The 27393-nt window shown below is 42.3% G+C and overlaps 1 protein-coding gene across 3 annotated transcripts in view; it reads right to left on the reverse strand.

The window, feature by feature from the left end:
- SV2B (synaptic vesicle glycoprotein 2B) overlaps positions 1-27393 on the reverse strand; it is a gene marked incomplete at both ends in the record, with an annotated part of 75704 nt that overhangs the window by 33609 nt on the left and 14702 nt on the right. For 2 of the 3 annotated variants that reach the window (XM_082647953.1, XM_082647954.1), the window contains 2 exons: positions 12781-12932; positions 13277-13457. The exons of the other annotated variant lie outside the window; for it this stretch is intronic. In XM_082647953.1, the coding sequence (XP_082504079.1) occupies positions 12781-12932; positions 13277-13457 (333 nt within the window). The remainder of the gene's footprint in view (positions 1-12780; positions 12933-13276; positions 13458-27393) is intronic. 3 annotated transcript variants of the gene reach the window in all.

Consider the following 27393-nt stretch of genomic DNA (forward strand, 5'->3'; position numbering starts at 1 on the left):
CTGTGTCCCCAAAGCCTCTGATTCTGAAAGGCGCTGGGAATCTGCATCTTGTCAACCCCAGAGGCAGGCCTGGCCTGACACTTATGGGGCCTTGGGTAGGAGTACAAATAGAGGCACCATCCCATATTTCTATATATTCATTAAAATTTCAGTTAAACTCTTAGATAACAGAGGTTCCATCCTCCTGCTCAACAAATAAGGAGCTGGAAGGCCAAGCCCTGACCTGCCCAAGACCCACCTTTACAGGACCCCCTTCTGTCCCCCAACCAGCCCCTCCTGTAGAATGAGGGGCCTCATGCCAACATGTGTGGTCACACCATACACACCACCGTAGTAAGAGTGGGTGTCCTTGTCATGATCCCTTGAGTTTAGTGGGGAGTCCTAGGTCCTGAGTAGCCAGAGCATGATCTGGATGGAGTGGGATTGTGGCCTTAGGGACGCACGTTGCCTCATGGGAAGAGGTACAGCTGGAGGAAAGCCAGAGCAAGGCCTTACGTGACCCAGGGTTTTGATGGGGCATTAGTCTTACCTAAGTCAAAGGGCAATACCAGCTCTAGGTGATTCCAATGCACAGGGTTCAGGACCACATTTTGAAAAAACTGTCAGTGATAATACTAATTTTTTTTAAAGAAACTGAGCTTCTACACTCAAATGAATTCTACCATCATTGAAATGGAGAGGTGAATAGCTCCTACTCAGCTTTCATTATTCAAAACATTTCTAAAATTCATTTTCCGAAATTGCCTTCAGGATCTACAAAACATTCCTTCAAATAGCTTCGTAAGAAGCAAATTTTCCTCTTGCAAAGGACGATAACACAGTGAAAAGTGCCTGGACTTTTGCAGTCACATAGATCAGAGTTCAAATCCTGGCTTTCTCACATCGTTATTGTTATGTTGGTGGGTTTTCACAGCTGTAGAAGGCAGGTAATGGTACTTCCACAGATTTGCTGCGTGTGAAAGCTCCTGGCAGCCAAAAGTAATTCACCTGCTTTGAGGGTAGATTTGATTTGTTTCGAAATAGTTACATGACAGTTAGTGCCAAAGATGTTGAGTAAAATAGATGAATATCAGCAAAAGGATTATTTTCTTTTAAAGCCAGGTTATGAAATAGACTGGTTCTCTCATGTCACTCAAAACGATCTCTGAAGACAATTCCAACAGCATTTCTGAAAAAGACCAAACTTTATAAATAAATATATTGATTTCTAAAGTTCAAACGGTGAACATTATTCGGCTGTAAAATCTCTATTCCATTTACTTGAAAATATACTATATGGCCAACTCCGGAGGTGGGCAGTTTATGTCTTGAATTCTCTCTTACCATCGCGGTTCACTTTGTTCTACTTGCAGGGGACTCCTAACCAATATCTGCTGTTTCTGCAGATATTTCTTACTCTATTTGCACAATGGAACGACTGGCCGGAGGGAATCCCAGGTGAAAAAAACATGGGGCTGTGGCCACTTTTACACAATGGCCATAGAACATAATACACATAATACATCCAACATTCTCAATCACAATCAAATCTCTTTTTTGCACAGCCTGTCCTGTTCTCCTTCCATCTCACAGGAGTTTTTTCTTTTATAAATTTATTTATTTATTTTTGGCTGCTTTGGGTCTTCGTTGCTGCGCACGGGCTTTCTCTAGTTGCGGTGAGCGGGGGCTGCTCTTCGTTGCGGTGCATGGGTTTCTCATTGCGGTGGCTTCTCTTGTCGCGGAGAAGGGGCTCTAGGCGCATGGGCTTCAGTAGTTGCGGCGTGTGGGCTCAGTAGTTGTGATGCACGGGTTTAGCTGTTCCGAGGCATGTGGGATCTTCCTGGACCAGGTCTCGAACCTGTGTCCCCTGCATTGGCAGGCGGATTCTTAACCACTGCTCCACCACAGAAGTCCCTGTTTGTTTATTTTAATTTTAATTAAGAAGTCTTTCCTCTCTTGAGAGTGACAACAGAAAGAAGAAGGCAAAACCATAGTAAGATTTCCACATCTTCAGCTCATGTCCGAAAACCACTCTGGCGTAATCAGAAATAAAGCTGACCAAAGCTATATAGCAGTCAAACTCAGGTGGGTAACAAGAGAAGAAGGGCAGAAGCAGGTATGTTTAGAAAGTATTCTGCCTCAGAGATATTTTTTTTCTTAATGAAAATATATGCAAATTATCCAAAATCCATTATTCCCTCATGCCTCTCTGGTTTTTATGGTGATTTTAGTAATCTGCACTTATCACATTCATTAGGCACACCTTTGGGGCCTTAAATCAATTAAAATTAAACAGTGAACTGCTTCCAAATATATAAGACTACTATTAATTTGGAAACAGGGATTGTTCTGGTCACTGATCTTTTAGCTTGCCCTACTTTTCTCCATCGGGATTTCTCAAACAGCTGGTGTTGCTGACTACAGTGGGAATTAATCTTCCATAATATATCCATTCTGGGGGGACTATGCCCATGAGTTCCCAGAAAAACATTCTGAGTTTTGTAACTTTCTTTCTCAATGACTCAGTCACCCAAATTCCTGGTGCCAAGACCTCCCATCACTTCATTCCTGCAAAACCAGTTAAATGGTTTGCACAAGCTACGTACAAACATCAAGTCTCCTTTCCGGATCACCCTTGCATTTGTCCCTGCTGAGTGGAGGGGGTTTTAGAGGATTAATGTCTTAGGTCTGTTGGGAAATATCATCAAATGTCTCTGTTCACTGTGGACAGAACATCTGGTCCTGGTAAAATGAGGTTTAAAATAAATAATCACTCCTGTTGCACTGTGATTCTAGTCCGCCATATTTCTAGGATGGGTTGCCCTCAAGTTAATGCCTGTTTCAATTAAGCCTAATCATCCAAGAGGCTGGTATTTTTAAATGGAATGTAAAAGTCATAGATTTCTTATAGGCATACAAATAGGAAAATATCCTATCCATTTGGAGTAAGATACTTAACCACAAGCCCTGCTATCAGCCAGGAGCTATGCGGCCCCTCTGCCATGGGCATCCCCCTTAGTCTTGGTCAATGTGTCCCCAGCCTGAATTCTTTTATTGCTTTTTTAGAAACCAGGCACCCAGACATTGTGTGTTTGTGTGTGCAAAGTGAAGTGAAAAAATGATGTAGTTTGTAGTGACTATTGTGGGTTGCTCCCCTCACAACATCCTTCCCATCCTTCCTCTCCACTGGGTTGCAGACTTGTGGTTTGGGTGGGACTGACCCCATCCCCAGTGCCAGGAATGGAGAAGAAAGTATATGAAATGCCCAGGACCTGGCATGCTCTGGGGTTTAGTGATTGGCTGAGGTGAGCACATGACTTAAGTTGATCCAATCAGAGGGAAGCCAAGGACCTTTGCTCATTGGTTGGTTGTGAGGGCAGTTCCCTTGTGGAACAAGCAGTCTGAAAATAGGGCTAGAATTGCTAATGCAGCTTGGAGGGAAACCAGCCCAAATACTAGAATCGTCTCCAAAATTTTCTCACCATTATTTGCCTCCCAAGAACTGCTGGATGTTAGGGCTGGCACAGATCGGATCTCCACAGTCTATTCTCTTTGCTTCCTTCTCTCCATTTTATAGATAAAGGAACCAAGGCTGGACAAGCTAGGTGACCTGTCCCAAATTACATAGAACCACTATTTTGACTCAGCTTTTATCCAGTGTCTATTTGTTTCCCCCCACCCCAACAAAACTGTCTAACTCAATTTATATGTAGAAATAGTTTCTTAGTGTTAACACGTTTGGATCAATTAACAGGGGAAGTGATATTATAGCAAGAATTGTGGGGACAAAAGCAATTCCTTGGACCCATATAACCAACGGCCTGGATAATTAATGTATGCATTTTGGGGAAGGGTAGAATGCAGAGCCTGATATCAGGAGTAATACAATTTTGTATCTAAAATTATGTAGAATTACCTATGGTAACAAAATTATCTGGAAAACCCTTCAACTCTTTATTTCATTATTTTTGTTCGTATTTCTTCTCTGTTTCTGATACAAAAATCCAGTGGGATATGGCAAAGGTAACATGATGGTCCCAAACCCATTTCCTCTACCTTGTGGACACACAGCTAGGTCACATTTCCTAGTGTCCTTTGCCGTAGTGTGTGGTCATATTACAGATTTGGGGCCAATGGGATGTGAGCAAAGAAGATGTGATCCAATTCCTAGCCTGACCTTCAAAAGCACCCACATACAACTGTCCATGCTCTTTCACCGAACCAACATGTAGGTTACCTGTTGAAGAGGGTAGATCACATGCTGGAGGGAACCTGAGCCCTGGGATTACTGATAGAGCAGAGCTGCCTGCAGATCAGAAACACCAGCCGGGCTTTGCAGGAGGGGAAAACTTCTTTGGTATTAAACCACTAAGATTTCAGGGTTTATCAGGTTCTCAGGGTAATACACCCAGCATCCCCTTAACTAATAAAATAGGGATTGTCTACACCAAAGCTTCTTCTTAAAAAGATAATACAGAAGCCTCCATTAACCCAGAACACACATCAGAGAGGGTCAGATTTAAAACAAGCATACCAGGAGAAAAAGGAACCCTGCTACACTCTTGGTGGGGATGTAAATTGGTGAAGTCACTATGGAGAACATTATGGAGGTTCCTTAAAGAACTAAAAATAGAGTTGCTATATGATCCAGCAATCCTACCTGTGGGCATATATCTGGACAAAACTCTAATTCAAAAAGATGCATGCACCCCTATGTTCATAGCAGCACTATTTACAACAGCCAAGACATGGAAGCAACCTAAACGTCCATGGACAGATAAATGGATGAAGAAGATGTGGTACATATATAAGATGGAATATTACTCAGCAATTGAAAAGAATAAAATACTGCCATTTGCAGCAACATGGATGGACCCAGAGATTATCATACTAAGTGAAGTAAGACAGACAAAGACAATTATCATATGATATCACTTATATGTGGAATCTAAAAAATGATACAAATGAACTTCCAAAACAGAAATAAACCCACAGACATAGAAAAAACTTATGGTTACCAAAGGGGAAAGAGGGGGGAGGGATAAATTAGAAGTCTGGGATTAACATATACACACTACTGAATATAAAATAGATAACCAATAAGGACCTACTGTATAACACAGGAACTATATTCAATATTGGGTTGGCCAAAAAGTTCGTTTGGGGTTTTCTGTAAAATGTTATGGAAAAACCTAAATGAACTTTTTGGCCACCCAATATTTTGTAATAACCTATAAGGGAAAAGAATCTGAAAAGAAGAATTGAGCTGCACAGTGGAAGATGGCGGTGTGGGAAGACACGGAGTTCGCATCTTCCCACAACTAGGGTGCCTGCCAGACGCTGGTGGGGGACCTCAATGCCTAAGGAGACGGGAGGAACCCCTGAGTGACTGGGTAGGATGTGGGGGGAGTGAGGGGGAAGGAGAAGTGGAGGCCAGACAGGACCTGTGCCCCTGAGGGGTGGCTGGGAGGGGGTAGGGGTTCCCATGCCTGGAGGGACCCTTGGGGGCTTGGAGGATCGGGGTGAGCATGCCTAGCATTTCCCCTGCCCAATTGGTCCCTGGGAATCCTGAAGGGCTCCCAAACTGGTTACTCCACCCTCCAAGGCCCCCTCCAGGCCGCACTGGTCCTAGGGGCATAGGAGGGAAGTGCGGGGTGTGGTGCAAAAGAGGAGCGGCAGACGGAGGGGGAACCCTCCAGGACTGGAGGATCAGGGGAGGCATGGCAGCTGTTTCCCTCAGCCCTGGGATGCCTGCTGAGCTCCCAGGTCTGGTCCTCCATTCTCTGAGGCCCCCTCTGGCTGTTGAGGTCCTAGGGACATAGGAGGGAAGGAATGGGGGAAGAAGAAGAGAGGCCAATGGGGTGGGGCCCTCAAGGATCAGAGGATGGGGAGAATGCACCTAGCGTTTCCCCCACCCACTCGGGCCCAGTGAGCCTGCTGGGGTCCTGGACCTGGTCCTAAGACCTCCAAAGCCAGGGGCACTCCTGGGCCCCTCCTGCTGCGTTGAGCCTAAGCCCCAACCCCAACCCCCAGGGCCTTTTCCAGTCCTAAGCATAGGCCACACCCACCACCTAAACCCTGCCCCTGCCTAAGCCCCACCCCCCCACAGCCAAGGCCTTTTCTGGCTTTTTTTTTTCCTCCTCTTTTTTACTATTTAGATTCTGTTTTACCTTCCAGTTGTTGCTTCATCTATATATATATATTTTTTCTTTCTAACATATGTTAGTTTTCTAATCTTATTTTATTTTTTACTCTTTGCTATTGTTCTGCTCATTTTTTTTTCTTTTTTCTTTTTCCTCTTTCTTTTTTTTTTCTTTTTATTTTGCCTCCCCACATGGCTTGCAGGATCTTGGTTCACAAGCTGGGGGTTGGGCCAGAGCTCCTGTGGTGGGAGCTCTGAGTCTGAACCACTGGACTAACAGAGAACCTCAGATCCCAGCGAATATTCATTGGAATGAGGTCTCCAGGAGGTCCTCATCTTGGTACCAAAACCCAGCTCTACCCAACAGCCTACAAACTCCAGTGCTGGAAGCCTCAGGTGAAACAACCAGAAAGACAGGAACACAATCCCACCCATCAAAAAAAAAAAAAAAAAAAATTAAATGACAAAAAAAATATGTCACAGATAAAGGAGCAAGTCTTGTAGGATAAAAACCTACAAGAGTAAATAAATGAAGAAGAAATAGGAAACCTACCTGAAAAAAGGATTCAGAGTAGTGATAGTAAACATGATCCAAAATCTCAGAAATAGAATGGAGGCACAGATTGAGAAAATACAAGAAATGTTTAACAAAGATCTAGAAGAACTAAAGAACAAACAAACCGAGATGAACAACACAATACTGAAATCAAAAATACACTAGAAGGGCTTCCCTGGTGGCACAGTGGTTGGGAGTCTGCCTGCTGATGTGGGGGACGCGGGTTCATGCCCCGGTCCGAGAGGGTCCCACGTGCTGCGGAGTGGCTGGGCCCATGAACCATGGCCGCTGGGCCTGCGTGTCCGGAGCCTGTGCTCTGCAACGGGAGGGGCCACAGCGGTGAGAGGCCCACGTAACGCAAAAAAATAAAATAAAATAATACACTGGAAGGACTCAATAACAGCATAACTGAGGCAGAATAACGAATAAGTGAGCTGGAAGACAGAATGGTGGAATTCACTGCCCAAAACAAAATAAAGAAAAAAATGAAAAGAAGTGAAGACAGCTTAAGAGACCACTGGGACAACACTAAACGTACCAACATTTCAATTATAGGGCTCCCAGAAGAAGAATAGAAAAAGAAAGGGTCTGAGAAAATATTTAAAGAGATTATAGTGGAAAACTTCCTTAACATGGGAAAGGAAATAGTCACTCAAGTCCAGGAAGTGTAGAGAGTCCCATACAGGATAAATCCTAGGAGAAACACACCAAGACACATATTAATCAAACTAACAAAAATTAAATACAAAGAAAGCATATTAAAAGCAGCAAGGGAAAAGCAAAAAAATAACATACAAAGGAATCTCCATAAGGTTATCAACTGATTTTTCAACAGAAACTCTGAAGGTCAGAAAGGAGTGGGAGGATATACTTAGTGATGAAAGAGAAAAACCTACAACCAAGATTACTCTACCCAGCAAGGATCTCATTCAGATTCAATAGAGAAATCAAAAGCTTTTCAGACAAGCAAAAGCTAAGAGAATTCAGCACCACCAAACCAGTTTTACAACAAACGCTAAAGGAACTTCCCTAGGTGGTAAACACAAGAGAAGAAAAGGACCTGCAAAAACAAACCCAAAACAATTAAGAAAATGGTAATAGGAACATACATATTGATAATAACCTTGAATGTAAATGGATTAAATGCTCCAAACAAAAGACACAGGCTGGCTGACTGGATACAAAAACAAGACCCATATATATGCTGTCTACAAGAAACCCACTTCAGACCTAGGGACACATACACTGAAAGTGAGGGAATGGAAAAAGATATTCTATGCAAATGGAAATCAAAAGAAAGCTGGAATAGCAATACTGGTATCAGATAAAACAGACATTAAAATAAAGAGTGCTACAAGAGGTAAGGAGGATACTACATAATGATCAAGGGATCACTCCCAGAAGATATAACAATTATAAATATTTATGCACCCAACTTAGGAGAACGCCAATTCATAAGGCAAATGCTAACAACTATAAAAGGGGAAATTGACAGTAACACAATAATAGTAGGCGACTTTAACACCCCACTTACACCAATGGATAGATCATCCAAACAGAAAATAAATAAGGAAACACAAGCTTTAAATGACACAATAGACCAGATAGATTTAATTTATATTTATAGGACATTCCACCCATAAGTGGCAGAATACACTTTCTTCTCAAGTGCACATGGAACATGTTCCAGGATAGATCACATCTTGGGTCACAAATCAAGCCTCGGAAAATTTAAGAAAATTGAAATCACATCAAGCATTTTTTCTGACCACAACGCTATGAGACTGGAAATCAATTACAGGAAAAAAACTGTAAAAAACACAAATACATGGAGACTAAACAGTGCACTACTAAATAACCAAGAGATCACTGAAAAAATCAAAGAAGAAATTTAAAAATACATAGAAACAAGTGACAATGAAAACATGATGACCCAAAACCTATGGGATGCCGCAAAAGCAGTTCAAAGAGGGAAGTTTATAGCAATTCAATCTCACCTCAAGAAACAAGAAAAACTCAAATAAACAATCTAACCTTACACCTAAAGCAACAAGAGAAAGATGAACAAAGAAAACCCAAAGTCAGTAGAAGGAAAGAAATCATAAAGATCAGAGCAGAAATGAATGAAATAGAAATGAAGAAAACAATAGCAAAGATCAATAAAACTACAAGTTTGTTCTTTGAGAAGATAAACAAAATTGATAAACCTTTAGTCAGACTCAACAAGAAAAAAAGGGAGAGGTTGCAAATCAGTAAAATTAGAAATGAAAAAGGAGAAATCACAACTGACACCACAGAAATACAAGGGATTATAAGAGACTACTACAAACAACTATATGCCAATAAAACAGACAACCACAAAGAAATGGACAAATTCTTGGAAAGGTAAAATTTCCCAAAACTGAACCAGGAAGAATTAGAAATATAAACAGACCTATCACAAGTAATGAAATTGAAACTGTAATTTAAAATTTTCCAACAAACAAAGTCCAGGACCAGATGGCTTCACAGGTGAATTCTATCAAACATTTAGAGAAGAGCTAACACCTACCTTTCTCAAACTCTTCCAAAAAACTGCAGAGGGAGGAACACTCCCTAATTCATTCTATGAAGCCACCATCACCCTGATACCAAAACCAGACAAAAATATCACAGACCAATATCACTGATGAACATAGATGCAAAAATCTGAACAAAATACTAGCAAACAGAATCCAGCAACACATTAAAAGGATCATACACCATGATCAAGTGGGATTTATCCCAGGAATGCAAGAATTCTTCAATATATACTAATCAATCAATGTGATACACCATATTGACAAATTAAGGAATAAAAACCATATGATCATCTCAATAGATGCAGTAAAAGCTTTTGACAAAATCCAACACTAATTTATGATAAAAACTCTACAGGAAATGGGCATAGACAGAACCTACCTCAACATAATAAAGGCCATATATGACAAACCCACAGCACACATCATACTCAATGGTGAAAAATTGAAAGCATTTCCACTAAGATCAAGAACAAGACAAGGATGTCCACTCTCGCCACTCTTATTCAACATAGTTTTGGAAGGCCTAGCCATGGTAATCAGAGAATAAGAAATAAAAAGAATACAAATTGGAAAAGAATAAGTAAAACTGTCACTGTTTGCAGATGACATGATACTATACACAGAAATTCCTAAAGATGCTACTAGAAAACTACCAGAGCTAATCAGTGAATTTGATAAGGTTGCAGGATACAAAATTAAGGCACAGAAATCTCTGGCATTCCTATACACTAACAATGAAAAATCAGAGAAATTAAGGAAACAATCCCATTTACCATGGCAACAAAAAGAATAAAATAACTAGGAATAAACCTACCTAAGAAGAAAAAAGACTTATACTCAGAAAACTATAAAACACTGATGGAAGAAATCAAAGATAACATAAACAAATGGAGAAATATACCATGTTCGTGGATTGGAAGAATCAATATTGTGAAAATGACTATACTACCCAAAGCAATCTACAGATTCAGTGCAATCCCTATCAAACTACCAATGGCATCCTTCACAGAATTAGAACAAAAAACTTTGCAATTTGTATGGAAACACAAAAGACCCCGAATAGCCAAAGCAATCCTGAGAAAGAAAAATGGAGGTGGAGGAATCAGGCTCCCCAACTTCAAACTATACTACAAAGCTACAGTAATCAAAACAGTATGATACTGGCACAAAAGCAGAAATATAGATCAATGGTACAGGATAGAAACCCCAGAGATAAACCCACTCACCTGTGGTCACCTAATCTATGACAAAGGAGGCAAGAACATACAATGGAGAAAAGGCAGCCTCTTCAATAAGTGGTGCTGGGAAAACTGGACAGCTACATGTAAAAGGATGAAATTAGAACACTCCCTAACACCATACAGAAAAATAAACTCAAAATGGATTAAAGACCTAAATGTAAGGCCAGATACTATAAAACTCTTAGAGGAAAACATAGGAAAAACACTCTTTGACATAAACCACAGCAAGATGTTTTTAAACCCACCTCCTAGAGTAATGAAAATAAAAATAAACAAATGGACCTAATTAAAAGCTTTTGCACAGCAAAGGAAACCGTAAACAAGAGGAAAAGATAACCCTAGAATGCGAGAAAATATTTGCAAATGAAGCAATGGACAAATGTATAATCTCCAAAATATACAAACAGCTCATGCAGCTCAATACCAAAGAAACAAACAACCCAATTAAAAAATGGGCGGAAGATCTAAATAGACATTTCACCAAAGAAAACATACAGATGGCCAAGAGGCACATGAACAGATGCTCAACATCACTAATTATTAGAGAAATGCAATTCAAAACTACAGTGAAGTATCACCTCACACCAGTCAGAATGGCCATCATCAAAAAATCTACAAACAGTAAACGCTGGAGAGGGTGTGGAGAAAAGGGAACCCTCTTGCACTGTTGGTAGGAATGTAAGTTGATAGAGCCACTATGGAGAACAGTATGGGGGTTCCTTAAAAAACTAAAAGTAGAACTACCATATGACCCAGCAATCCCACTACTGGGCATATACCCTGAGAAAACCATAATTCAAAAGGACACATGTATCCCAATGTTCACTGCAGCACAATTTACAATAGCCAGGACATGGAAACAACCTAAATGTCCAACGACAGATGAATGGATAAGGAAGATGTGGTACATATATACAATGAAATATTACTCAGCCATAAAAATGGAAAGTGACTGGATCATTTGTAGAGATGTGGATGGACCTAGAGTCTGTCATACAGAGTGAAATAAGCCAGAAAGAGAAAAACAAATATCATATATTAATGCATATATGTGGAATCTAGAAAAATGTTAGAGATGAAATTATTTGTAGGGTAGGGATTGAGACGTAGATGTAGAGAACAGACATGTGGACACCGAGGGGGAAGAGGAGGGTGGGACAAATTGGGAGATTAGGTTTGACATAAATACACTACCATGTGTAAAATAGACAGCTAGTGGGAACCTGCTGTATAGCACAGGGAGCTCAGATCGGTGCTCTGTGACAACCTAGATGGGTGGGTTAGGAAGGGTGGGAGGGAGGTCCAAGAGGGAGGGGATATAGATATACATATAGCTGATTCGTTTCATTGTACAGCAGAAACTAACACAACATTGTAAAGCAATTTTACTCCAATAAATAAATAAATAAGAATAACTGTATCTCTTTGCTGTACATCTGAAACTAACACAACATTGTAAGTCAACTATACTTCAATAAATACACACACACCAAGGAAGGGAATGGGTAGAGAATTGTTGGTCAGTTTCAGGGGCAGTTTCTGTTCCTCCCTATGGTCTGCAGGATTCTGAATGATGGCAAAGCCTACACCCATAATCAATGGTTCACCAAACATAATTTTGAAGGGTAATGATGATATTACCCAGGATACTCAAAAGGCATAATCAAATCAAAACTGCTGCCTTCTCCCTACTTTACTCTTAATAAAATCCAATAGTGAAAGTTAATGTTGCCAAGTCCCTGACCAGAAAATCCAGTTTTTGCAATTATCCAAGATAATAAAATTGTCTCAGCTGAAACCAAGACCTTGTCTGTAAGGGCTGCTCCACGTTTGCAGCTGAAAGAGTGACAGCAGGCACTAAAATGGAAGGTATATGAGAGCACCACACTGAGGGGGAGGGGGCATCATGATCCAAGGTCAGGCCAAGGCCAAGTCATCAATTTGACCAAGTCACCAACTTCTTGGCTTCTGTTACAACATCTATAAAATGGGGTTACTGAGCCTAACTTGCTGTGAGGAGGAGGGGTGGAGGAGATGAAGGTTGAAGTCCTTTCAAAGAAAAGGAAGGAAAGGAGAGAAGGAGGGAGGAAGTGAGGGAGGGTAGACTGTATTATTTCCAGGAAGACATGTGTACTGAAATTAGCCATGTGTCTCCAGTGTTAGAATTTCTTTAGAAAGATCAAGGTCATACACAGGAACTGTGAGTGAGTGTGGGAATAAGGCTGAGGACAGGGAATGTTGTTCGGATGCAGGTGTCATAGTAACAAGGGCCCCTGGGTTCTTTTAAGCCAGTGCACTCACCATAGTGTGGAATGATGCTCCAGGCCATGGCAGATGCATAGATGCCTCCAGTCATCCAGAAGATGCCTAACCAACTGAGATGCTCTCCTCGTTTCTCCCGGGACAAGAATTCAGAAAAATAGGCAAAAACAATGGGCAGAGAACCCCCAATACTGCAGAGAGAAAATGCCAGAAAGTAAGAACCAAGTCAGACACTAAAAATGGTCATAGCAGGAACCCAATTGCCTTGTCCCACCCTTAGGCTCAGTGGTGAAATAACCCAGTGAATTCGAAAGACCGGCCAAGGCAGTGTCAGATTATTTTGACCTTATGACTGACTTTACAACCTAACCCCTTTCTAAGGTTCAACTTTAACACAGTATCTTGGAAGTCAAACAAAAACTCAGTTCAAAGTTTTCTGGAGGTACTACTCAGAGTCAGGGTATCAGGATGGATGGACCACTGGTCTTGGGGTTGGTGTGGGGGGAGGTCCAGCTGAACCTCTGTAATTACGCACCCTATGCCTGAGATGAGTCTGCAGAAGAGGAAGGCTCCATATCCCTGTACGAAGGAAGAGAGGGAGGCGAAGGAGGCGTTGACGGCCAGGGACATGCTGAGAACTCGTTTCCTCCCCAGCTTATCAGCCAGGCCCCCCAGGATGAAGGCTCCCCCCATCATTCCTAGGTAGACTATCAGCCCTGTGAGGAGGAGAAAGAGAGAGGAGAGGGTGGAGAGAGAATACAAGCGATTAGAGACCATGCAACATTTTAGAAAATCTGATGCCCATTTTAATGCATCCTAGAAATTCTGTGTCACAGACATAAAAGGTGGAATGTGACAGATGTTGGTGGCCAATTAGAAATGTTGGACAAATGTGACTTCTTAGGAATGGTATTCAAAAAATAATAGTCTCACCAGGTTTACATATATGTATACATACTAAACTAGATCAACCATAGCTGAGTTTGATGTATCTTTTTTCAGACGCATAATCTTCAGATGAGGGAAATTCTGTCATTTTATTTTTAAGCAAAAAAACAGTTGGTGGGCTTCCCTCGTGGCGCAGTGGTTGAGAATCTGCCTGCCAATGCAGGGGACACGGGTTCGAGCCCTGGTCTGGAAAGATCTCACATGCCGCGGAGGAACTGGGCCTGTGAGCCACAACTACTGAGCCTGCGCGTCTGGAACTTGTGCTCTGCAATAAGAGAGGCCGCAACAGTGAGAGGCCCGCGCACCACGTTGAAGAGTGGCCCCTGCTCGCCACAACTAGAGAAAGCCCTCGCACAGAAACGAAGACCCAACACAGCCAAAAATAAATAAATAAATAAAAATTAAAAAAAAAAAAAAAGTGTTGGTGCTACAAAAGTCCTTGTGGGGTTATGTTTAGAGAAATTTTCCAGGGAAAATTGTGGCCAAGCAGGTATGGGGAGCAATGGGAAGGAAAAACATGGTGCAAGTGAAAACAGCAATTCCCAACAAGACAGCTTATTTTATTAAACACCCAAGAAGGACCTTTTCCAAGCCACAGCCAACGTTCAGATGTCTTAGGGGAATGTGGAAGAGAGTAGCAATGAGCTATCCTTTCTTCAACACATGTAACTACTATGTGCCTTGTAATAGAATCAGTTAATTTATGATATCATTTAAATACAGTGTTGTACACACATTTATGGAATTCCAATGAAGCCAGCAAGCATCCTCACAGAGGTGGCAAATCTCCAGAAGCACATGGATAATTCTTTCCTACTAAATATTGAGTACTTACTAATTATCAACGACTGTGCTAGTACATCATTTACTAAACCCAAGAAGCAAATTTTGCAGAATGTCTTTCATGCAGTGGAAATACTGAATACAAATTAGGTAAGTGTTCTTTTGCTCAGCCTTGACTGTAAATCAAACGAAGAACATCATTTGTCTTTCACAGAAAGGAAGCTTCTCCTGACCTGCGGATGCTTTATGTATGCAGATGTGTGCTGGGAAGGGCCCATGTAAAGCAAAGAGCTTCATTAGCTGGTTAATCAACTGGCAGGTAGGTCCCCAAAAGGAGCAATTCAACTATGCTCTGCTTTATCTTCCCAGTGGCAGATTTCCTTCTTTTATTATTTTTATTCCATGAGATGAAAAGAAATGATAACTTTGGTGTTGTCAATGGTTTTCACTAACTAGGATTCCCTTCCCTCATGTGAATTGTAACTTTTCACCTCTACATCACTCAAAGTCATGAAATATGTTATTTCCTTTTTCTTTTCCGTATATGTCACTTCATGAAATATGCCTGAGTCTATAAGCATTCATTAAATGCCTCTTATTAGGTAAGTGCTATTTTTGTTAATGGGGACACAGCAGGGTACAAACACATGAAAATCTGTGCCTTCATGGCACTTACATTCTAGTTGGGGAAAAGAGATTATAAATGAGTAAAAGATACAGTAAGTGGGATGCTGATAAGTGTTATAGAGAAAAGGAGAGTCAGGGTGGGAGGTGACAGTTCTAAATAAGATGGTTCAGGAAGCCCTCAGGGAAATGGGACATTTTGGCAAAGATCTGCAGGGAGTCAAACATGGGGATGTCTCGGGGAAATTGCTGGACCTGTGCTCCTAGACACAAGGTTTCTCTCCATTACAATTTTACCAGTTTCTCAGCCCATAGCTCAGAAAATGCAGTGAGCAATTTCCCACTATATTAGGTCACTGACACTTGTGTTTGAGAAAATGAGTCAAGACTTGCAAACCCAACTCAGACCTGGGTCATGCTGTACTGTAATAACGTCTGGGTTAGTCTTCCTGTTAGACTGTGAGTTTATCTGCCTGATCCAGCCCTGACTGGCCAAGGGCTTTCAGCATCTGGTTCCCAGCAGACTTAATCCTGCCCGGTTCTTAGCCATCAGGTGTTAAGTGGGATTGCCTTACTCACTGATGAGGGTGCCTTAAAACCATCTTCTGTTGCCATGACCTAGCTCCAGCAAGAATGAATTCGGTCAGGTGCTTGGGTGAGCCTCAGGCTGTAGCTTCCCTATTATTCTCACCAAGTGGTTCTAGTTTGCAAGACTGGCTTTGTGTTTGGTCCCCATGCTAGTTTCCTACCAGCATCTGATGCCCCAACCAATTGGAAAAGTCCCAAACCCTGTGTGTGTCCACCCAGGCTTTCCCCAGGAAAGAACTGGGTTCTACTTCCTCAGACTTAGACAACCCACCTAACACCTTGACCACGGCCAAGAGCCCCACATCTGAGATGCCCTGCCCTTCCTCCCCACTCCCAGTTAGACCCCTGGGAGCTCACCACCAGTCCAGTTCACACTGTAGTTTCACACAATTCCTTATACTTGGTAATTCAGACTTCTAGACCAGAGCAGAGAGGGAACTTTTTTCTCCAGTTAGGTCTGTTAGGCTTCCAACATTTTTTGGCCTCAGTTTAGTGCAACTCCCCGCCAAGAATTTCCAACATCCCATTCAGCCAACAGAAAACTTGTGTTTCTCTCATGATACTTGGTCAGTAAACATTTGGAATAAAAAAATATATATATTGAAAGGGAAGAAAGAAGAAGGGGGAAAAGGGAGGGAGGAGGGAAGTCCCACCCAAATTGCAGCTCCATGAGCAAAATAGATGCTATGGTTGCTTTAAGCCACTGAGTTATACAGCAATAAATAATGGGACAGTAAGTGCCGAACAAACTTAAGGAGCCTAATATATCATATAATAGCAGCAAAATGGCAAACATGGGGTGAGCACTAGCCACTAGACAGGCTCTGTGATAAGCATTTCACAGGCATTGTTGATCCCCTTTCATGTTTACAACAATCCAGTGAGGGAGATACTGTTATTATCCTTATTTTATACAGGAGGAAACTGATCCACAGAGAGATAAAGTAGCTCCCCAGTGTCAACAACTGATGGAAATATCAAGATTTGGGACCAGTACTTCTGACCTCAGAGTCCCTGCTTCAACTACTATATTTCACTGCTCTTTATGGATAAGCATTGGTCAGACTTCGTAGCTCTGCATCAGTTCATTCTTTCTTCATTGGCTGGTCCCCAGGATGGCTTGCTCAGTGGGGCATGTTCTTTCCATTCAAGGAGATAAACCACAAAATCTGTGATTATCTCCTGGTGAGAAACAGTGCTCCAATAAAGGTATATGTCAGGTATTTTAAAATCACAGAGGAGGAGCACAGCCTGGATACACCTCACGCAACATGGGAAGGCTTCCAAGAGAAAGACATTGAGCTGTTGTTGAAGGACACATAGAAGTCAGTCAGGTCTCCATCTTGGTGATGGGGGTGTATCACAGGCAGCAGCAGACAGCACGTGCAGAGACAGGGAGGCTGAAAGAACAACTGATGTGTTTGGGCAACTACCTGCAAGTAGTTCAGTGTGAGTAGAACACAGTACTCGTGGGACCCCTGGTGAGGGATTGGGGCTGGAGGTTAGGACAGAGGCCAGATCATAAATGGCTCAGAAGTTGTGTGTGCATGTATGTATGTGTGTGTGTGTGTGTGTGAGAGAGAGAGAGGGAGCACATGCATGCACATGTATGAGTGTGTGCACATGTGGTCTTTGCATGCCTATATGTGGGCCTACAAATTGGGGGGAAGAGAAGATAAGAATCAGAGGAATGGTCAGGACATTTGCTAAGAACCAAGCTGCACGCCCCATACCCTGGTCCCACCCCAGAGAAAAACACTAGCGTCCAATAAATGTTCTATTTTTTTCTTACTTCAATAAAGCTATCTTCAGCACTTCTCGAATTTCACTATGTACAAAAATCATGGAGGTATCTTTTTAAAATCAGATTCTGATTCTCCAGTTTGGTAGGTCTGAGTTGGGGCCCGAGAGTCTACATTTCTAGCAAGACTTGTGCTGCTGGTCCACAGACCATACTCTGAGTGGCAAGAGGCTAGAGCACACCCAGCTTCAGGACAAGACAGGGAGGGGAAGTGGTAAGAATCCTGACTTTGGAACCCAAAGATCTCATTCACTGGTTGTGTAATTTGGGAGAAAATCCTCTCACCCTGTAAGGGCCTGACCTTCACATCTGTAAACTGATCATTGAGATAGCTGATCTCCAAGCTGCCTTCCCATTTGTTTGTTTCTAAAAAGTATAAATCATGAAGGATGAAATTCTGTGGAATTTCTCAGGAAGAAGATTGTCAGACTAAAAAAACAAACCCAGACACAGATGCTTGATTAAACTTTTGTGATAGTCACACAAGACATGTTTATGGATCAGATGTGGCCCTAGGTGGCTTCTGGGCCACCAGTCTGCAATCCCAGGCAGTGAACATTGTGCCAGTTATTGAGCTGTTATCTCTCAGCTCCAAAGCCATCCTTCTAGCCCCTAGTTTGTCCACAAACTAATACAAGTACTTTGCAGGCTGCTCCCTGCTAGGCCCTGCCAGTGGGGGGCACTAGAGGGAGGCTTCAAGGAGGGGACCTCTGCTTTTTGCTCCTGTCGTTTCACCTGCGCAACACTTTTTCTCTCTGGCCGCAGCAATTCCCTTCCACAGCAGCAGCAGCTGAATCCAAAAAGCAGAACCAGACACATCCCGCCTCCCCTCCCCTCCCCTTCCAGAGCAGCACCAGCCAGCCTGGGCCCTCTCTCCAGAGATCTGAGCTGGCTCCATAGGGCCCCCTTTCCCTGAGCTTCTAAGTTATCATAATTCTAATTTATTCCCCCAGGTCCTAAGGGTGCAGCTGCTCCTTGCCTTCACTACCTCAGTATACTTTTTACAAACATTTCACTTACCCAGTTAATAATTTTTTACATTAAATTCTCTCTGTTCCAATAATTGCCATGATTTCTGTCTCCTGACTACATCCTGACTGATCCAGACACATAAGCAAATGGATGAATCTTAGAGATTAGACATTGAGTTCAATCCCTTAGCTGTACTGGATGAGGAGACTGAACATCAGAGAAGGTCAGGGACTCTCTCGGAAGCTCTCTGCTGGCCCGGGATCGGCTGGCACTACACTCTGGTCTCCTAGCTCCAGGACGGGTGCTTTTGCTACCAAACCTCACTGTCCAAGGCAAAGGAAGAACTAGAAAGAACAAGAAGGGCTTCTCAAAATGCTGTCGTAGGGGGATCAGAATATGCGGCCTCCAAATGTGCCGCTTTGATATAAGGATTATTTTGAGCTGAAGACAGTTAGAAAGAGCAGACCCCAAAATAAAGCTCTGCCGTCCCTCACATTTGCCTAAAAGCAGGCTTAGACTCTAAATCACCAGAGACTCTTATCAACATAGTGCTGCACAAAGAGGAATCTACATAACAAACCTCACTAAAGCAACTCTGTATTAGTTTGCCCCACAGATTGATTTACCTTCCCACAGTTTGCCACTCTAGGAAGCCTAAAATCCTGTTAGTTTGTCTTGTCACTTCTCTACAAATGTATTGTTCTTTGTGAAGATGCTATCTAAGCCCAGATTCTAACCATCCTTAGAGTTACTCACAAGTATATGCACTGTGCATGGCAATAAAGTCTGTTTGTTTTTCTCTTGTTAATCTGTCTTTTGTCAGTTTAATTCAAAGGGTCCCCAGCCACCAAACCTAGAAGGATAGAGGGAAAAAGTTTTTCCTCCCCTGTACTGTTTTGGGACGCCATGAAAAGGAAGAATGGAAGAAAGATGAGCCTATCCAAGGAAAATTACTTCAGCATGAAGCTGATAAGGGACTAGTTAGAAAGCTAGGAAGTCTACCCTCCTTCAATGCTATTCAACAAGCTCAGTGGCATCTTGAGGCAATGTCCCCCCTAATAACACCAAGGTTTTTGAGGTAGTTAAAAACCATGATTTAGAGTCTAAGCCTGCTTTTAGGCAAATGTGGGGTAGGGCAGAGAGCTTTTTTTTTTTTTTTAAGTCTGCTCTTTCTCAACTGTCTTCAGCTCAAAATAATCCTTATATCAAAGTGGCCCATTTGGAGGCCACATGTTCTGACCCCCTATGACAGCATTTTGAAAAGCTCTTCTTGTTCTATCTAGTTCCTCTTTTGCCTTGGACAGTGAAGTTTGGTAGCAAAAGCACTCTGCTACTTGCAGAGCAGGGGCATGGAGGTGAAAGGAGGGGGATGTGGTGGGGTGAGAAGGGCTTTCAACTGGTGGTAACACCACAAATAAAATGGAAAAGAGGGAGGAACCCACACTGATAGGTGCCCATAAAAGGAAGAGCCCAGTCTTGAGACACAAGACTTGAGCTGGTTGTGGTCACAGTCCTGGCTCCATGGGTTACCAGCAGCATGACCATGGGCTCCCCACTCAGCTTCTCTGATCATTGCTCCTTCTTTGCAAAATTCAGATACTAGTGATTATCTTGCAGAGTTGTTAGGATTATGTAGGACATTGGGTTGAAAGTACGTAGCAGGATGCTTGGCTCGAAAGTAAATACATAACTGATCAAAGTTGCTACTGTTGTTATGAGCAATGCAGCTTAGAATGGGCTGGTACCTGAGAAAGCCACAGGATTGGAAAAATGACAATAAGTTGGTGGTATTTTAAAATCAAATCAACCATATATTAGAATTTGAGAAAAGAGGATCAAGACAAGCCTAAGAAACTTATTTATAGGAGTTTTTAAAAAAAAACTTATTTATTTATTCCCTTTAAATGTACCTCCCTCTATCTTTACCTGAAAAGGAAGCCAACTTCCAACAAAAAGCTTTTTTGGACTAAAGTTTTTTCAAGTTTCTTCTAACAAGACTTTGGTGGCGGGGGGGGGGGGGACTTTTTTCCCCTAACTCTTCTGTTTCTTAAGTTCCCAGATTAAATGTCATCTCCTGAGAGAGGCACCCCTGATGTCCCAAACTAGGACTCAACAAACTTTTTCTGTAAAGGGCCAGAGAATAAATATTTTACTTGCAAATAATTTACTCTGCAGAAGTCTTGTGGTCTCTGTGACATATTCTTCTTCCTTTTTTCTTTATAATCCTTTAAAAATGTAAAACAAAAATACGGTAAGTCTCCTCCATACAAACAAGTTCCATTCCAAAAGCGTGTTTGTAAGTCCAATTTGTTCATAAGTCCAACAAAGTTAGCCTAGGTACCCAACTAACACAATCAGCTATAAAGTACTGTACTGTAATAGGTTTATAGTAATACTTTTCACACAAATAATTCATAAAAAACAAACACAAAAAATAAAGGAAACATTTTTAATCTTATAGTACAGTACCTTGAAAAGTACAGTAGTACAGTGCAACAACTGGCGTACAGGGGCTGGCCTCGAGTGAACAGGCAAGAAGAGTTACTGACTGGAGGAGGGGGAGGAGGTGGGAGATGGTAGAGCTGAAGGATCGTCAGCAACAGGAGATGGAGGGCAAGCTGTAACTTCACACACGTTCGAGAACTTGAACGTTCGTATGTAGGGGGCTTACTGTAGGCCACAGACCTGTAGTCCATAGTTTTCTGACTCCTGTCCTGTTCCATATGAAATTCTGTCATCTCTGCTTGTCTTTCGGCACCATACTACCATTCCTTCATATAACATATGTCTATTTGCTATTATGTATTTATTGGCTCAACGTTTGTCAAATGCCTTTGACTGCCATGTCCCAGAGGAGGGGGAGGAGGGGACCTGTCAGTTCTGTCCAAGTGGAGTTCCCACTGTGTCTCTAGCACCCAGCACAGAGAATGACACCTTGTAAGCACTCCATTAATATTTTTTCAAGAAATAAACAAAATAATATTAAAATAATTCACACCCACTGTAGAAAACTCTGAAAAATACATTAAAAATGTATAGAAGGTAAAGTCAAAACTATCATACCACCACTCAAAGACAGCTGTTATTAGCGTACTTTATTCTTTGTATTTGTACACATACAATTACATGGTGGAGACCATTCTGTCTTGGAAGTTCCATAACCTATTTTTTTCCACTGATAAGTAACTCAGCAAAGAACATCTTTGTGCATATGTCCTTGTCTGCGTTGCTAGTTATTTGCTCAGAATTGATTCCTAGAAATGAAATCATGAGGTCAAAGGGTTTCTTGAGACCCAGCGTTGAATTTCCTTCCAGAGAGCTGGTATGTAACACAAACCTCTTGCCATCTCTAGAGATGCTCTTCACACAGACAGAATACACCCGCAGCACCAGGGGCAGCACGTTGAGGAGATAGACAATCAGAATGTGCTGGCTTATATGTGATGGGAAAGAAGAGCCTCCTGCAGGATAATCTTCTTTATCTAGCAATTAACCAAGGACAAAGAAAGCATTTCTCACATTTTTTTCACTTGAATACATAGAAATTAAGTGCATTAATATCCTAGGAAACTTCTGAGCTCCCTTTTTCTGCAGCCACTCCAGTATTTATTTGACTGCATGCATGTGCTTTGCAAGAATAAAAATCAGCATCTCCAGATGGAACCATTTCTATTCCACTTCTTTATTATTCATCCAAATATACTTTCTTGAAGGGTAATGTTCTCTTGGACTAGGGTCTGGGAGTCACAGATCTATAAAGTTTACTGCTTTATCATGTGGTAAACGTGATAAAGGTTGAACACATAAGTGAACCCCTGGGAGAAGTCTCACTTTGGTACTAAGTCATGGAAGAACATCAGGTTATCTATCTGCATACCCCTATGAAATCAGATGCCTTGGGTAGTTTGGCCAAGTGCTTTGTTTATATAACATCTGGATGCTTGGAAACTTCTGGGATAAGTAAATACTTCCTTTTGGGTCTAAAGCATTTAGCACAGAAAAGGTTTGGTTTTAACAGTATGTCTAGTGGAAACCAACCTGGCAGTCACTGTATTGGACTCTTCTAGTACTTTATGTGTCCGATAAACTCAAGTGAATGAATCTTTGGAAGTAGGTTAACCTTCCCAGTCTACTGAAAGTTGGAGCTCTCCAAAAGGTCACATAAGATATTTGGAAACAAGTGTGGAGAAGAGAAAGGAAGGGACAAAGGAATTAGCATCTTTTAAGACCCTACCATGTGTTAGATACTATGCTAGGTGATATATAGAATAATTTTAATTTGTCATTCCAACCCTGTGAGGGAAGTATTGTTTTCATTTAATAGATGAGGTTAGGAGCTTTCCTCTCTGACCACAATTATTGAAATATCTGAGTAAATTGTTCTAATATCTGATAGAAGAAATCCACGTTTACAGTTGGGTGATTCATCAATGCCCCAAATTATGGAGTAGCTCATGAGAAAAGGTGCACTAATACTATTCAAGGACACCAGGGTTGGAGGTATTTGTCACTCTGCCTGAGGATGCAATACATTCACTCATGCTTGGTTCTTCAGCTCGAGAGAAGCCACAATGCTATGGAAGAGCAGAATCATCCGTCCTGGAAGGTCTAGGTTTGGCATGTTGCCAATAGATCCAGAGGTAGGGGTCTGCAGATGGATTGGGGAATCAGAGACAGAGCCACTTGCTTCAGCAACATGGTGTAAGGATAGGGTCTTAAACCGGGAAGAGGTTCTTTCTCCAGCAATACTTAAAGGAAATTAAAGACCCTGCAAGTCAGCCCAGAGACTTTATCAACCCAGGTGACGCATAACCAAGCTCAAGCCACAAGGCAATATTCTGAGCCAAGCAGTGAGCCTGTAAGTATACCCAGACCCCAGATCTCTAGCCATGTCTTCGGTGAGTAGAAGATAGGCCTACAGCCATCGTGGAAGCAACTGTAACAGAAAACTTTCAGGACACTAGTGAGGTTTCTGCCCCGGGCTAGCCCTGGGGCAAAGGGGTATCTGTCATGTCCCTTAATCTTCTCTCAGGATGTTGTTCTCACAACATCCTCAAGGAATATTTCTTAGTGCCTCTTCTTGATAAGAAGAGGCACTAAGAAATATTCCTTGAGGATGTTGTGAGAACCCTGAAATTGCCTTGTCCACATACCACCACACTAGAGCCATCTTAGAAAAGCAGAGATTTCCTTTTGGTACCTCTCAGTGCCCGTAAGAAGAGGTGTCACCTGGACTAAAACCAGTAGAGGTGTGACATCTCTGATAGCTCTCCTGGACACCGTGGGCATCTCAGATATGACCATTACCCAGTGAGCCTCGGCAGTCCCTCAACCATTCCACTAAAGCCCAAGTTGAGGCTGCCATTGTGGTCACTTCTAGAGGATGGAACCATGTATCTGATGACATCTAGGACCAGTCCAGGAGAATCACGGTAGTGCTAATTAATTGCAGGGTATGGCTCAGAGTTAGTAGCTGAGACAGGAGTAGTTGACATAAAATCAAGAATGGAAACCAAAATCTTTACAAGGAAATTTGCTCAGCCCCCTTCTCTATGTATCAGCAAGTGTGGGAAAGGGGCATAGAGATTAAATAAGTCCAGCCCAGTCCTCCGGTTTCAAAAACACTCACAATATAACAGAAATAAATAGGTGGAAACAAGTGAAGTGGTAGAGCAGGGCAGGGGCCAGAGAACGGCCACAGCAAGAACTCTGACAAGCTGATGACTAGAAAGAGGGTGGGGGCCAAGCTTTGCTATCTTAGAATAAGCAGATGGTTGGGGGTGGTAAAGGAATGGTTGGATGGGGACAGCAGGACTGAGCCTCACACAGGGATCAGAAGGTGATGAGGCTGGTTATTGGCAGAGGTCAAACTCACGACCTTACAAAACTTGGATGCCTTTTGGTACAAAGACTCTGAACAGGCTACCTTGTCTTCAAAGAACATTATCTTCTATATTAGCATAGAGTTGATTTAAAGCCAGACTGGAAAAGATCTGTCTTTCTCTCTGGGACACCTAGACATCTGGCTCTGACTCATGGCTAAGATAAGGGTAATGAGATTTGTGATGTGCTGTTTAAAGTCTGAAACTCCCCTGGTAATCCCTAGAGACCATTTGTTTACTCATGGTTTTCAGTGTCATAACTGGTTAGTCAACCTGGCTCTACCACAGAATCAGAGGGACAAGAAAATCCCTCTGGGAACTTCTGCCTTGAGGTCTCCTAAAGTGAAGATTTCTTGCACAGATCTTGGTGGTTTTATCTGGAGACAAGCCCATATGAGAATAAGAAGGACCTTGGGGAGTGTGCCTGGATGTCTTTTGAATGTCCAGTTCCTGCCTACAATCTCTTTCTCTCTTTCTCCCTTTAAATAAGAGCCTATGTGACTATACTCAGAGGAGTCTTGTGAGTCCTCTCAAATATCCAAACTGATGAAATCTTTTCACCTCTTAGCCCAAAGATTTCAAAATCAGATGCCTACAGGGGCCAAGCAGTAAATGCAAATGAGTGAAGTTGAGCAGGCATATTTAATGGGGAATGGTAGGAATGGCGGAATTCAGGCCCATCTAAAGGGAGCAGCCATACTTAACTTCAGCCAGTTGTTGTGTTATCAAATACACACTCTATTCCTAGAGTTTCAAAAAGAGCCGGAAATCTGATTTCTAAATAAAATTCCTTGCTTTTTAAAACACTCTACTAACAAAACAATTATTTTCATCCATTGTTTGCAAACCCTATGTGACAGAGATCGGCACAGGTTTTAATATTAGTATGTTAGGAAAGTGGGTATTCACACTTTTGTTGAAATAAAATGTATCCTGTGGGTCAGATCTCAATTTTTTTATTCCTATGACAATTACTCTTAATTTTCTCTTTACCTTTGTATCAGGTATTGAGTACCCCCTGGATAGTGATGTTCTATGCTCTTTCCTGTCTGTCTTCACATTGCTTGTTTCTCCATCTGGCATGCTCTCTGTTCAGATCTTTGCATGGCTGGCTCCTTCCAAAGCTTCCATGACCACCCATCCACACCATCCATAGTGGTGTCTCCCTCTGACAGGTGGAATCACAAAGCCCAGTTAGAAGGCCATTATATCCCAAGTGGGTGACACTGACAGCTTGGAGTGGAGTGATTGGTGGCAGTGGAAATGGTAAGAAGTGGCTGGATTCTGGTTGTATTTTAAAGGTAGAGTCAAGAGAATAGATGGTATGTAAAGCAGAGATTGCATCAGCTCTCCAAAGAAGTGAGTGGCAATAGAGAGGAGCTTCCTTGGCTGAGTACTGAAATGTTCCAATGTTTAAGGGTCAGGAAGATGAAGAGAAACCAGCAATGGAGAATGAGAAGGAGTGGCCAGTGGAACAGCAGGGAGACTGGAGGCAGGGGTAGCCTAGACATCCAATAAAAAAAGTGTTTCAAGGAGGCAGGCGGGCTGAACTCTTACAGTTGCTGCTGACAGGTCCGGAATGTGGAGGACTGAGATTGGACCACTCGATTGACCAAGTGGGGGTCACTAGTGATATAGACAAGAACAGTTTTCTGAAGTGTTGGGGACTAAATTCTGCTCAAAATTGAGCAAAAATGGAAAGTGAGGACTTGGATTTAGTGAGTTTTACTGAAAACAGAAGAGATGTGTGTGAAGTCAGGATTAGAGAAACTGTATCATGTTTGTGTGCTGATGGGAATGACTTGAGATAGACAGAAAAATAGATGAGGGAGAGGAAGGTGAGAATTATGAAAGTGGTACCCTGGGGAAGTGAAAGTGGATGAGAATCTAGCCTGAGAGTAGACAGGTGAGCCTCGTAGCTCCTCCACAGCAACAGGAATAAGATGTAAGCCCAGGGGCAGTTAGGAACGTAAGTGTGGAGGTAGGCACTGTGGGAGTTCTTTTCTGGTTGCTTCTGTTTTCTCAGTGAAAGAGGAACTGAGTTCATTATGCTGAGGTTAAAGATGGGGAGGAGGCGCTGGGAACTGGCAAACAGAGGATGAGGCATGAAATTGTCATCAAGGAGACTGGGAAAGTGAATAATTCAGGGGAATGAAGGATGATGGCTGGCAGCACAACGGTGCCCTTGAGGTTATTGACAATAAATTTAAAGTGAGACCAGTGGACAACATGGTGTGTATCTCACCAGCCATGTTCACCTACAGGGTACAGGGACAGACTGATGAAGAGTGAGGTGTAACCAGAGCTGAGGGACATGACAAAAAAGAGAGGCACAAGGAAGTTGATGGCGGTTATGATTCTGGCTCGCAGAATTTAAGTTCAGTGAAGAATGGGATGAGGACAAAAGCGTGGTGAGTGACAGACCAAAAGGCTGTAGGTCTCATGAGGTTGAACAATTGTGGGAGCTGGAAGACTGGATAGAGTGAGCTAGAAAGACAGAAGAAGGGGTACTTGACATTGGGATTGTGGAGGGGTTGGAGTAATTGATAACAATAAGACCTAGGGTAAGACCAGGACAGTAGGTGATTAGAAAGGGGGGATATCATTGCAGAAGACTTTAAGGAAAGAAACTAGGATATTGGAAAGTGCTTACTGAAATCACCAAGAATTATAATGGAAATAGTGACAGTAAACCTGGCACTAAATTCCTCAAGGAATGAGGGGGCATGACACAGGGGGCCAGTAGATGACTGCAACAAGGATGCATGCTAGGTGATACCCTCTGAGGACAGGAGATGCAAATGAGGAATGTTTTAAGGAGGAGGAAGGGAGAATGGTCTGGAAATGTCATGGGGGAGCCAGGAGGAGCAATGGTACAGGGGTGTGGAATATGAAAAAGGAAACAGCCACCCACTAAGACTGCAGGGCTAAGTAACATCCTCAGAGAAGAATACATTTCAGTTGTAGCAAAAAGGCAAATGACATTAAGGGAAGAGGTGGGAGATGAGATAGGGGAAAAAAAAGGATGCACAGTGCCATAGGGGAATGAAAGTC

Source organism: Grampus griseus (genome assembly GCF_964374135.1).
Source record: "Grampus griseus genome assembly, chromosome: 2".
In the NCBI taxonomy this organism is placed as follows: Eukaryota; Metazoa; Chordata; class Mammalia; order Artiodactyla; family Delphinidae; genus Grampus; species Grampus griseus.